At 38.7% G+C, this 13,840-nt stretch overlaps 1 protein-coding gene across 1 annotated transcript; it reads right to left on the reverse strand.

Moving 5' to 3' along the window:
* Positions 1-5,147: 5,147 nt before the first annotated feature.
* Positions 5,148-6,673, reverse strand: LOC122049124 (dehydration-responsive element-binding protein 3-like). Its single transcript, XM_042610575.1, has one exon. The coding sequence runs from the start codon at positions 5,919-5,921 to the stop codon at positions 5,268-5,270; it is 654 nt and encodes a 217-aa protein (XP_042466509.1). The 5' UTR covers positions 5,922-6,673; the 3' UTR covers positions 5,148-5,267.
* Between the last annotated feature and the right edge of the window lie 7,167 nt (positions 6,674-13,840).

A 13,840-nucleotide genomic window follows, 5' to 3' on the forward strand; every position in this document is an offset into this window, starting at 1 on the left:
ACTGCTGGGGCTACTGGTGCTGTAGGTTGGACTGGTGGAACCTCTATCACCACTGGGGTCGCTAAATTGAGTTCTGGGGTGACATTGGGAGTGTTCTGCTGATTAGCCCTGAGGGTGGCTATCTCCTGTTGCTGTTCAGCTAGTTGCTTCTGTAACTGAGCCACTACAGCTGTAAGGTCTGGGGGAGGCACTGAGTTGCCTGCATCATGCTAGGGCTCAGTAGCTGGTGCCCTTCTAGCTGGGCGTCCTCGTGCCATTTCTAGAGACATAGAGGACATACATAACTAAGATAATCATATTTGCATAACTATTATTATCATGTTAGATACTATCATAAATAAACATACTTTAGTTATCTCTAAACATGAAAACATGTAACATAAATAAAGTGAGAGACGTTCTTACTTGGAAGCTGTAGGTTCAATGCTGATGTGTGTGTGGAAGTATGGAACTTTTGCTCTGATACCACTCTGTAATGATCCACCTCCTATTGATACTAAGCTGTAAGGCCGGACCGTCACATTATGCTGTGCTAAACTATAAGGTGTGGAAATCTGAGCTGAATAAAATCTTACTCTGCTAATGACTATTACAGCCTGTAAGATTAGGTTCAAAGACCTTTCCATTGACATACATACACTAGGGAAGGAACCCATACTTTCTATTTGCTCAAAAGACTGAATTGAGACCCTTCTAGCTGAAATCAGACACTCCAATCGATCAGCTGATCGATTGGAGTCATCTGATCGATCCGCTGATCGATTCAGCGTGCTACTGTGCACGGACAAGATTCTGGATCGATCGGCTGATCGATCCGTCCTGACTAATCGATCAATTGATCGATTCAGCGCGCTACTGTGCACGGGGTAATATTCTGGATCGATCGACTGATCGATCCAGACTTGCCAATTGATCCAGTGATCGATTCCAGGGCTTACTGTTCGCGGAACCAGCTCTCAATCGATCAACCGATCGACTGAGGTCCCTCCAATCGATCGGTCGATCGATTGGAGTTTCTGATTTCACTGCAGAACTCTGATTTCAGAGTTCGATCATACACAACTCAATATAATAAACCTAAAACGCCTAGAGAACATTGAAGTTAGTCTTCACTAACATTGTGCATGATTTACTACTCACCAATAAGCTAGCTAGTGTCCTCGGCATGACATAAGCATGGTTTCACAATTCAAAATTCTTAAACATTCTAAAAGTGCATAAACATTGAAAAGAACAAAAGGTTCCAATTCTTAAAGTTTGCTAGTTCCCAAGGGTCTTCATTCTAAGTTCCTGCTCACACACATCTTTGTAGCATTGTCCTCCAGCCTCCGCTAGTCCATCTTTCCTTTACCTTTATCTGCAGTATAAGGAAAAAAAGTATCTGTAAGCTTACGCTTAGTAAGAAACCATATACCTCACAAAACATGCATTCGATGCAATTTATGCTTTTAAAACATGCTATTTGAAAGATATGCCGAACATTGCTAACCATGGATTCTAAAACATGGCATAATCACATACAATACATGACATCCAAAACTAAGCAGAGAACTATCATGTGAATCCATAAGAAAACTAAACTGAAAGGAAAGCTGAGCTGACTAATATTAAACTAATGCTAAAGCTACACTGCATTCACATAACTAATTCGTGAAGTTTGAAAACTATTTATCATAAATAGATGAAAATACATAATCATGCTGCTGATGGGCCCGACAACTGTACTTGCTATGCGCGCATCCCTAACTAAACCCGGGGTTGCAAATTCTGAATCTAGTAGGGTTTACTAGGTTATCTAAACCTAGGGACGACTATGGGAGCCCAACCCAATGAACATCTAGTCCAGTACAGTGCCACTGCTGAAAATAAAATACTGGTTATAGCTGAATTTTTCTTATCTTGCTATTTCTAGGTTATCTGAACCTAGAGCTAGGTTGTCTGAACCTAGAGGCGACTGTGGGAGCCCACCCATTGGACCGTAGTCCCATATAAGCTGTAACAAAATTGAACATGCTGTAAAAATGCTTCTATTGCATTTACTGAGCTATTATAATGCCTATGGTGGCATTTAACTGAGCTACACATTTTATCGAACATATGGTGTGCACTGGTTCACACCCTACATGCCAAAATTCTGCATACGACTAACTAATGCGTAAAACCTCGAAAAGAGCTACTTATACTGCAGGTGAGGGGTTTCTTACCTCCTGCGCTAGATTTCTTACGATTCTAGTCGCTAGTTTTCCGGTGGAGAGGATTCCCTTGACGATCCTCTTGCGTCTACGTGCTCTTCTCGCGGAGAGGAACACCCTCGTGTCGGAGTCGTTGCCGGAAGGTGCCCTTACGTCTCTAGGAGTGAAACCCTAGGTCTCTCGGGGCCTTGGTGTGTCGTGAGGTGAGGAAGAGGAGGGGGCGGCGTGAGGGTTGAGGAGGAGTTGCCGAAACATGAATAAAACCAATACTCACTTAAGTTTCCTATTTATATTAAGTAATTAATTTCACCCCAACTCAATCATAAATAGTATTGTTCCTCTCTTCTTTTAGCACGGCCCTGCTGGGTTCACTTGGTTACTAGAGTCCTTTATAAGGCATAGGGCCCATAGGTCTCGGGTTCAATTCCCGCCTAGATTGTTTTACGTTTCTATTTATTTTTGCTACTTCCGCTACTCTAAAAATTTCATAAAAATATCCTAAAATTCCAGAAAAATCATACAATATTTCTAAAATTGATTTGAGAATTTTTTTGGACGTTACAAAATGTATTAAAATGTGATTAAAAATTGACTAATGTTATTCCCGCCTAGATCGTTTTACGTTTCTATTTATTTTTGCTACTTCCGCTACTCTAAAAATTCCATAAAAATATCCTAAAATTCCAGAAAAATCATAGAATATTTCTAAAATTGATTTGAGAATTTTTTGGCCGTTACAAAATGTATTAAAATGTGATTAAAAATTGACTAATGTTATTGCTATCTTCTGCCGACAGAGAGAAGAGAGAGAAGAAAAGAAAAACAATAGAAAAAGTCAAATTATCAGGAGGATAAAATAGGAAATGCATTTAAAAAAATGCGCTCTTTGGTAAATATCAAAGTAGTATATGTCTTTTGGTAAATTTAGATTTCCACGTGCGCCCTATGGTAAATTGCCGAAATATTAATGCATGCTACAATTTTATTTATCAAAGGCATAATGCATAACTTTGAATTTGATTGTTTCTTGAGGCACTCCCAATTAATGAAACGACATAAACCCTTAGGTATTTGTATTATAGCTTGAATGTTCTCCAACTCTAGGCCTATAATATATATCACTGAGTTCTATTTTAGTAAAAAGAGATTATATTCATTTTAGATATTTTTTATAGTTTATCTTTAAATTATATAAAAGGAGATAATTCACGGACTCAGCTTATAGTCCGCTGTCAAAGTGATTAGTGGGTGGAAGAAATTTTTTTCTGAAGACATACGTCCATTAAAAATTGATCCTATCTTATTATAACTAATAAATTTATCGCCTTCTAACTAACTAACTAACTAACTAACTGGGCATCATATAAGAACAAAATTTAATGACAATCATAAGGCGTATCTAGAGTCCTTTGAAGCTTGAATTAAGATGCTCACAGTATGACATAAATAATAGATCCGCAAGGCCAAATGAGTAATTTGATTTATTTGTATTTTGGATGGTAGTCAAAAATTAAACTCCGGAGTTCTCAATTTCATTTGTAGAAGTATTTCAGATAAAGTATGAAAAGAAGAGACGATATTAGATCACCCTGCTTGAGTTCTCTTTCACCTTGGAAATAGACATGAAAACATCCATTATAAAAATAAAATAGGAGGCAAAACAGGAAGCTGTTGTTACATATTGCATTACCCATCTCTGATGGTTTCACTAAAGCCCAAAACATGCATGACATTATTTAAGAAATCTCAACCGACTGCATTATATAACTTTCTTAAATTCATTTTCATCCTACATATGCAAGACATCCTCTCTTTTTGACCCCCAAGGATTGATTGAGTTGGTCATCATATAGTAAAATTATCAAATTAAATAAAAATCAATTTTTGATGAAGTTGAGAGACATACCTTTTTGTATGGTAGTTTGTTCAATTTCTTAATTTATCTTTCTATATATGATTGTGGGCCGATCATATGAAACATCCAAGGTCAACAAATAACCTTTTTTTTAATTAAATTGAAAATATCCTCTTTCTAGAATATTGACAGAACATTTCTTACACCAAATCAATATTCTCCACAATACTTCTTCCTGTTACAAAGACTGCCTGAGTTGTTAGAGTATCATAAAATTTTACATTAGGCTATAGGTCCCTATGTAATTAAAAGTAAATTACTATGAATTTATAAATGCTGACTACTTTATTCATAATATAACTTGTAAGTCATCTTATCATTGGACAAAGGTTTTTGATAAGAAAAAATATCAATTACCATTTAAGTAAATAATTAATTTTGTGTTTGTGAAATATGTTATATTAATTACATATATAAATTAGCTTTGGGACTTTAATAGAATACAATGACACAAGTTAAATCTTTTTTCTTAAAAATATTTTATCATTTAAATGCTTTTATATTTGATATATCACTAATAATTGCCTCAGTCACTATTTTTATTATAACTAGGACAAAATAAAAAATAAAAATAAAAAAACCAAGTTTTTCATTGATTGCAATATATCCAACAACTCAATGAAAGCGGCATTAAAAAAATTGACATAACAACCTCCAATAAGCCATGCAAAATCTTTAATTATCATTCTAATTAAATCCCAAAAGTGACCATCCATTCTATTGTTTTCACATTTGTGTCATCCATTCATAGCATATTAATTGACACTTCACTAACCCCAATGTGATTTCTTTCAATATTTGATATGGAACTCATCTATCTAAATTTTATTAATTAAAAAAGTAATTTATTTATTTTTATTTCACTGTCAAAAGAAACTTATTTTATCATTCATTAAAGAGTAATTAAAAAGTTAGATGATAGAAGTCATTAATTAAGTTTTTTTTCTCTAATCTAATTGTATTTCCTTTTTCTAGGGGATACGTTAGTAATACTCTACAACTAAAACCTTTGATTAAGAGGGGGAAATGTCAAACCAAATACCACACTGTTTTTTTGGGGGGGGGATTATTTTGTCAAGCAATGTACAAAGTTGATTTTACACAACAAAATACTTTGATGAAATTCATGAAAACACGCACAAAAAGGGGGGATTTGAGATTTAATAGTGCCACAAAAAAGTTTCAAACCCGGTCGAATCGCAAGCGGCCCAAACCTCATCCGGTTCGAGGCCGAACCCGGTTTCCGCCCACGGCAACCACGACTCGGCCGGCAACGCCTCGTGGTACAGGAACTCGCTCCCTGAATCGGCCGAGTCGAGGAGGGACTCACTGAGCGGCGGCAACTCCACGATCTCGCCTAGCTCGTCGGATGCGGTGGGGTCCTCGAGAAACTCGGGGGGCGGAGCGGGGACCATGGCCGCGGCCTTGGCGGCCGCGGCCTGGACGTCTCGCGGGGAGAGGGTAGCCGGGCGGGGGAACGAGGCGGCGAGGTCTGGGAAGTTGAGCACTGCGGCGGTGCCCTTGATGCTGAGTGCGGCCACGTCGTGCGCACGCGCCGCCATCTCCGGAGTCTGGAACGTGCCCAGCCAGATGCGCGACTTCTTCCGCGGTTCCCGGATCTCCGACACCCACTTCCCCCATGCCCGCATCCGGACGCCGCGATACGCCGGGCGCTTGCTCCCGTCACGCCCCCGCTTCTTTCCGATGCGGAAACCACTGCCGGCCGCCGTCTGCTCCGAAGGAGAGTAGAGGGAAGAGGACGCGACCGAATTGGTGCTGCTCTCCAGCACATAGGACACTCGAGCGTCGGCCATTGCCGTCAAAATCCGATCTTTACGGTAGGAATCCTCGCGACGCTAACTCCCGGCCACTGCTGGTGCAAAAAAGCAATCTTTTCAATGGCGTTTAATTTCTCGTCGTCCCCATCAGACAGGAAGCAGACAACACTAAAGAGAATTTTCCAAACTTCTCGTTACGAAACCAGGCTCAGAAACATCTTTGGTTGAGTGCACGATATCACCAGTGGCTTGCATAAGAAGATACGAAGATGGTTGGAACTTTTCTTGAAGAAAAAACAGAGCAAGCGTCAACTTATAATGCACTCAATTAGTATTCATGGCCATGGAGAAGAGGAGAGGAAGGAGAGTTGAGAGTTGGGAGTTGGGAAAGGAGGTGCAAGAGTTTTAGTAGAGGCGTGGACAGGGAAATGTGATTTCTTACAGCGACCTTCCACCGTCCTCTCCTTCCCACACTCGCTCAGTGATCAGAGCCGGATTAACTTTTGTCCTCCTTCCTCTGCTCCCTCCATGCCCGCACCAGTTACCACAAAGACCAAATCATTTGCTCCCAAAATTTCGCACTGCAGGAAGGAGAGACCAAACAGTCGATCTGATGATCACTAGCTACCAAACAACTCGAAAAGGTTCTAGCTGTTGATTTCATGTTCAGCGACGAAGGTACGCACGATCGATATATACTTCTCCTCACAATCTGCTTCAATCTTCATCGAGAGGTTGGTGGGCGTGCATAGCTCAGAAGTGGCCGAGAAAGGAAGGAAGAAAGGGACAGCTACTGCTACAGAGGTGACTGGATGCTGTAAAACTCTCCCACTCTCGGACACCACAAGAAGGTTAAAAAACAACCAGAGGAACGAAATTACATACGTGAATCGTTTGATTAATTGTCACAGTAAAGGTCTTGTCGTTGGAAGAAAGCTTCTTGTCGTACACAGGGAGAGAGAAAGCCAAGAAAAGCAAAGTATACTTAATGGATTATCAAAACCCAATTCAGGATCGTCGTCTCGCATTGATCCACCGTTTCAGCTGTGGATCGACCGCTCGCAACTAAAATCACTTGTATGAGCAAAGATGGATCTGTCAGGGGGGGGGGGGCACTTCTGTTGCATTTTATATTTGATGACAACAATAGTATATTAGACAGGTGGATTGGATTTGGCCATTAAGGATGACAATAAGGTGAGAGGTAAGATTTTAAGATCTATCCTAGTACAATGTATAATTACAACTAGTAAATGAGTGACTATAGGACATATTCACTATGGGCTACAAATGATATCGACCCCTAGATAAATAGACATCGTCGTTATAGTAAATGGCGCTACTATAGAACTAGGTATCCTTAACATTCATATATGTCATCACACACCTTCTACACCTTCTGCACCTTCTAGGATAATGTTGTCATCTTGTGTAAAGGTAATAAATAAAATGGTAGACATATGTCCCCTAGATAATGGTATAATAATTAGGCTCTCTAATGAAGAATCAAGGGAATTTTTCTTCTCATGAGAAGCGGGCCTAAAACTGCTGATTATCTAGATGAGTCTCTATAGGTGCTTCTTGATTTACTTTGATGGCCAATAGAAAATTTCCTTGGAGTTTGGCCGATCACCTCCAGAATTAGTTAGTTTGAAGAGTTGAATATTTGGATTATAAAAAAATAATAAACATATATAATGAAGAGTTGCTAATTTGCTATATGACCTTAAATCGGTGTAAAATTTAGAAACGGTTACTTTAATGCTCTTTGGGCTCTTTATTACTAGAAACCCCTTAATTAGCGATGAACGAAATATAAATTCGGTCGCTAATGATCAAAATAAATTTTGATCACTAAAAGACCCTAAAATCCCAATCCCTACCGATTTAATGATTTTAACAACTAAGCATGCATATAATGGTAAATGGTTACTCTAATGCTCTTTGGGCTAATTAATGATTATTTAATGATTTAATTAAGCTTAAGTTTAAACTATATGCATTCTTAGTTGTTTAGTTTTATTATGTGGGTAAATCCGTAAGTGCACGGAAGTGTCATCAAGTAATATAAGATTGAATCAACATGGACTGTGAATCGAATACTAACCAGAGTGGTAAACTAGGTTATCTAGAGAATTAAGGGTAGTTGAAGTCATGAACAAACTTAAAAGAATAGAGAGAGAGAGAGAAGCGATGTGATCAAGTAGGTGGGAAGAACTCAGAGAGAAGGAAAAATGATCACAGAAAGAAAGTAGAGTGTGATCAAAGAAGGAAGATAGAGTGTGATGAAGGCAGGAAACAGAGTGTGATCACAGAAGGAAGATAGAGTGTATTCAAGGTAGGAAGACAAAATATGATCGCAGAAGGAAAGCAGAGTGTGATTAAAGCTAGAGGGTAGAGTGTGATCAAAGTAAAGAGATAGAGATATCACAGAAGGTTTAGTTGTAAAGGGCAATTCTAGGACTTCAGTTTTACCCAAATGATTGTAACTTAATCTGTGTCTGATTTCCTATCCTCAATGGGTATTTATGTAGGTAGACCATCATATGATATTCAATGTAAACTTTTGGTACTACAATGACATACCAACCCTAATTATTGTCTACTTCTAGAAGGATCACAACTAGTGATTGAAACCTAGGGGAACCTTGTCATAAGATCCTTTGACCTTTAATTAACCACTTTGCCTATTACTTGACAATGAATTAGGTTTGATTCATTAAACTCAATGACAGCCTAGGGTAACTCGCAGTATACTGGGTTGTACTTTGGTATCCAACTGTTTGTGTCGCAGTTTTCTATAGGTTAGAGGGTTTAATTCTCCTTTCAGTTATTATCCAAACCCTCATGGGATACAAATCTCATGCTTTTAACATCGAGATCATGTTAATATGGTAGATCCGAACCATAAACATACATTTTATCAAAAAAGACAAATACAAACATATAGATTAAATGAAAAGATGTTCGAATATCAAAAGGGCTACTCCCTACGTCCTAGAATAATGAGAACCACTCCATTGCAAGGAAATTATAGATCGAAGACACTCATAAAAGCTTCATGAAGATCAAAATAGATAATAGAGATAGAGAAATGCTTAGAGAGAAGATTCTCGTTGTCTTTGGAGTGGTTCGCTTGTGTTGAAGGTGGACAGATCGCTGGAGTGAAAGAAGATGATTGCTCTAGGGTTTCTCCCAGAGGGAAAAACTCTCCCCCAATGAGGGGGACAAAGTCATCTGGTCTAAGATCCCCAATCAAAATGAGGAGAGCTCCTTTTATAGTGTAGAAAATTGGCTGTCGGCACAGGTCATGCCGCTTGGCACAGGGGCCCATGTCGGGCGTTGGGGCGTTAGATCTGGCGGACCACGGCCCATACCGTTGGGCACGGGTGCCCATGGCAATCTGACATTCCGCTGGGCACGGTCTGTTCCACTGGGCACAGTCCGTTCCGCTGGGCACAACCCGTACCGCTGGACATAGGCAAGTCGTGGTAAGGAGGGCACATGCTAGGCCACTGGGCACGACCACCCGTGGTGAGGCACCCGAACCGAGCATGGGTCGTGCCACTGGGCATAGTTACCCGTGGCAGAGCAAGGCTTCTTCAACTTGATCTCTTTGCTCCCCATTTCTCACCAACCTTCGCTCCTGTCATCCAAAATATACGAGAGCAATATCTCAAAGTAATAAAACATGAAAATAAAGCATAGAATCAAGATATTTTAAATCATTCATGTAAAAGTAGGTCAAATGTAGTGTGAAAATATGATGAAAATCCTATATACTTTACACTTATCATTTTAAATGTTTAATAATATTATAATTTATTTCTCATTAGATTACAATGTATATAAATAAAACTTGGATGGTTCATAGGTTAGAAAATAGATTTATCACTGAAGAATATTTTGATAGAGTTGAAGATTTTGTGGAATTTACTAAGCGCCATCCAAACTATATGAATGGTGACTAGTTATGTTGTTTATATAATCATTACAAATGTAGAAATACGACTTTCTATGATGAGGATATCATAAAAGTATATATAGGTAAAAATAGTTTTGTTCCAAATTACTACAATTAGTACTATCTTAGAGAGCTTTATTTGTTTAAACCAATTGGACCTTCTGTTGCTTCATCATATAAACCTTCTATTGCTTCATTAATTAATGATAATATAATGCAATCAATGGTTTATGACATGATGAATGTAGTTGCTCATTTGTATATTGATGAACTACCAACACCTGAAGTTCAAAAACTATATAACATGTTAAATGCTAGTGAAAGAGAAGTATGGAAAGATATTCCTTCCGGTCAGTCTCAATTATCATCTACTGTAAGACTATTGAATATCAAGGCAAAACATCATTTCTCATAATGATGTTACAATGACATTTGATAACTGATGTCTAAGTTGCTCCATGCTAATAACATAATAACTAATAGTTTCTACAGTACAAAAATGTTACTTAGGAGGTTAGGTTTGTCTGTGGAAAAAATTGGTTGTTGTATAAATAATTGCATGATCTTTTAGAATTAAGAAAGTGAACTTATTAAATGCAGAATGTGTAATTACCCTCATTATAAGCAGCGTAGTCACATATTAAGGAACAAGGAGAATATTTTTATCATGGAAAGTTATATATTACTTCCTGTTAACTGCTAAACTTCAATACTTATATGCATTTGTCGCAATAGCAAGCCACATGATGTGACATCATGAGCATGTACACGAAGGATATATAATGTGTCATCCTTCTGACTCACTTACATAGAAACATCTTGATACAACGTTTCTATCATTTGCAATAAAACCACGTAATGTAAAATTGAGACTTTTAGCAGATGGATTTTAACCATTTAGTCAATCTAGATAGTAATATTTATCTTGGCTGGTTATATTAACATCATATAACTTGCCTCCATGGATTACATAAAAGACGAATACATATTGTTGGTGCTAAATGTTAGCATTAGCCCTAGTACCAATTATGAGATGATTGATAGGGCATTTTTGTATCATATTTTATTAATTAATAAAAAGATAAAGTTGGTTATTATATTTATTTTGGTTCAGTGCCGAATGAATAAGTATAATAATGTCCTAGGGTAGTAGATTCTAGTCTATAATATATCAATTGGTTGAATTGATAGTGAGATATTGTAGATATATAGAATGCTATTCTTAACTATTCCTAGTAAAACATTAATATACAAGGACAATATTAATGCGTTGAGACTAGCATGTAGGTTAACGGATGACTTAATCTCACAAGTCACGGATATAAGATATCAGGTTGACACATGTATATATATTAGAGAATATGTATTGAATGACTCGCTATGAGAATGTTTCATGGATCATTATATGAGTGTTATAAACATTCTCATGTGACTATTGGTATGGAAAGTCCTTAGAACTGAAGTCATTATAGTTTCCTACATAAGGAGTTGTGTACTTTGGTATCGGTAAACGTCATCTATAACAAGGTGAACTATAAAGTCAATCACTGGATATTTGATAAATTATGCAGAGTGATGTAGATGGGATCTAATCCTTCCATATAACGGAAGTGATATCTATGAATCTCTTGATTAGTAGGATACAAGAATGCATGGTCATGCTCAAATGAGTCAATATGCTATATTGAGCTTATTTGATTGAGTGTGTTTACTTAAAGATTAAGAAACATAAAGATTGATAAGAGGATGACACAGTCTATGTCACATTGATCAATCTAGATATCAAGGATAGAAGGATTGAGCCATACAAGATAATAGACATAGAAAGGTTAGGTCAGATCTTGACATTCTCATCACTTGGGTAGCAATGATGCTTTGCTAGATGTCACTCATTATTTATGTATCTAAAATAGTTTTAGATTCATTGCCAATGTTACGAGAACCTATTAGGTTACACACAATGAATAAGTTGATTTGGAGATAGGTTCATATGATGGATTATTGAATTAAGTCTAATTCAAATTGGACTCATTGAGTTAGACTCAATTAGATCCAAATATTAGATTGAGTGCAATTCAAATTAAACTCATAGAGTCAATTCGAATTGATGATTAATGAGTTAGACTCATTGAATGGTTTGATGAATTTGAATTCATGAAGGAAGAGGAGTGTCCGATTTAGAATTGATCATGCGGTGGATGAAGAGTGGTCAATTTTGAATTACTCATGTATTGGATGCATTGGATGAAGATAAATATTAATGTCAATTAAGTCAATTAACATTAAGGAAATTTCATGAATGAGAACAAAAGGAGTTTTGATTCATTTTCATGAAGAGAGAGTGTGTTCTTATTCTTCTTCTTCCTACTTCCACTCTTGGCCGAAACTTCCAAAGAGGTTGCTAGCATAACCTTTGGTTGATTTTCTTCTCCACTTCTTGAGTTTATGAAGATGGATGGATGACTTGTTCGTGTGAATACCAAAAGAGGTGTGAACACTTGATCATGCTGACATCTAAGCTATCGGGAGTTCGTGTTTATGCAATAAAGATAACTCCCTTTAACAAAACTTAGTATATGGTCATCCTTCGCATGAATCTTCTGGAAAGGAACTAGTTATTTTCCACTGTGCTTTCTGCGTGTTTAGCACTCTAGTTCCCTACACTAGAAGCACTAGCTAATCAAACTTGTGTTTTGATACTGGCAAAGGTTCAAAGTTAAGTTGTGTTGTGATCTAACTAGTTGAACTAAGTGTGCAAGAAAGTCCTAAGTGATTTTAGACAAAGTGAAAGTCCTAGTTGAGGCTAAGCAAAGAAGTCCTAGTGGACACTAGGCACGTGGCAAGTCTTAGCTACGGTTAGATAATGAAGTCCTGGTCTGAAAAACTGGGTTAAGACATCGAAGGATGAGGATATTGGATGAAATCCTAGGGTCGAGGATGCTAGGCGAAAGTCTTGGGGATCGCAGACACCAGGCGGGAAATCCTAGGGTCGAGGATACTAGGTGAAAATCCCGAGGTCTCAGATGTTGAGCAAAACTCTAGACAGTCTGGAGGACCGGTCTGGCAAAAGGTAATATCTCCTTAGAGGAGTAGGTGAGGGTGCGTTCCCCGTAGAGGTAACAGTAGAAGTCAATTCCGTTGGTGCAATTTCCAGTAGGTCAAGGTTGACCTAGTTGACCAAGCGTAAATCTTGGTCATGGTTTCGATGTTTGACAATACAGAAAGACATGTAGACATGGACAATGCAGGTGCAGTTGTCCATGCGGAGAGATACTGATCAGGGTCTGATCAGGTTGGATGAAGAAGAGTCAAGTAGGTCAAGGTTGACCGGATACTTGACTGGGAAGTCCTAACTGGGATGTTAGGCAGTTCGGAAAGTCCTGGTGAGTGAAGCCAGGCAGTTCGGAAAGTCCTGGTGAGTGAAGCCAGGCAGTCAGGAAATCCTGGTGAGTGAAGCCAGGTGAAAATCCTAGTGAGTGAAGCTAGGTGAAAGTGAAAGTCCTGGTGAGTGAAGCCAGGCAGTTGGAGCTAAGTCCTGGTGAGTGAAACCAGGCAAGGGAAATCCAGATGGGTCAAGGTTGACTAGACATCTGGTGAAAAGTCCAAGCAGGGAGCTTGGCACGGGAAAAGTCCAAGTATGGAGACTTGGCACGGAGAAGACCAAGTATGGAAGCTTGGCATGGGAAGTCGGAGAGAGCTCGGTAGCTCGTTCTCCGGACTAGGTCAGAGAGGGCTCGGGAGCTCGTTCTCTGGACCAGACAGAGTCGGAGAGGGCTCGGTAGCTCGTTCTCCGGACTAGGTCAGAGAGGGCTCGGTAGCTCGTTCTCTGACGTCGAAGTCGGAGAGGGCTCGGTAGCTCTCCGGACTAGGTCAAGAGAGGGCTCGGTAGCTCATTCTCGTGACCACTTAGGGTTTAGGTCGAGTTTAAACCGGATCGGTCCGTGACCGATCCAGATACGCTGAGTATCCGATCGGTCCGTGACCGATCGAT

The sequence above is a fragment of the Zingiber officinale genome, chromosome 2B (assembly GCF_018446385.1).
Source record: "Zingiber officinale cultivar Zhangliang chromosome 2B, Zo_v1.1, whole genome shotgun sequence".
Classification (NCBI taxonomy): Eukaryota; Viridiplantae; Streptophyta; class Magnoliopsida; order Zingiberales; family Zingiberaceae; genus Zingiber; species Zingiber officinale.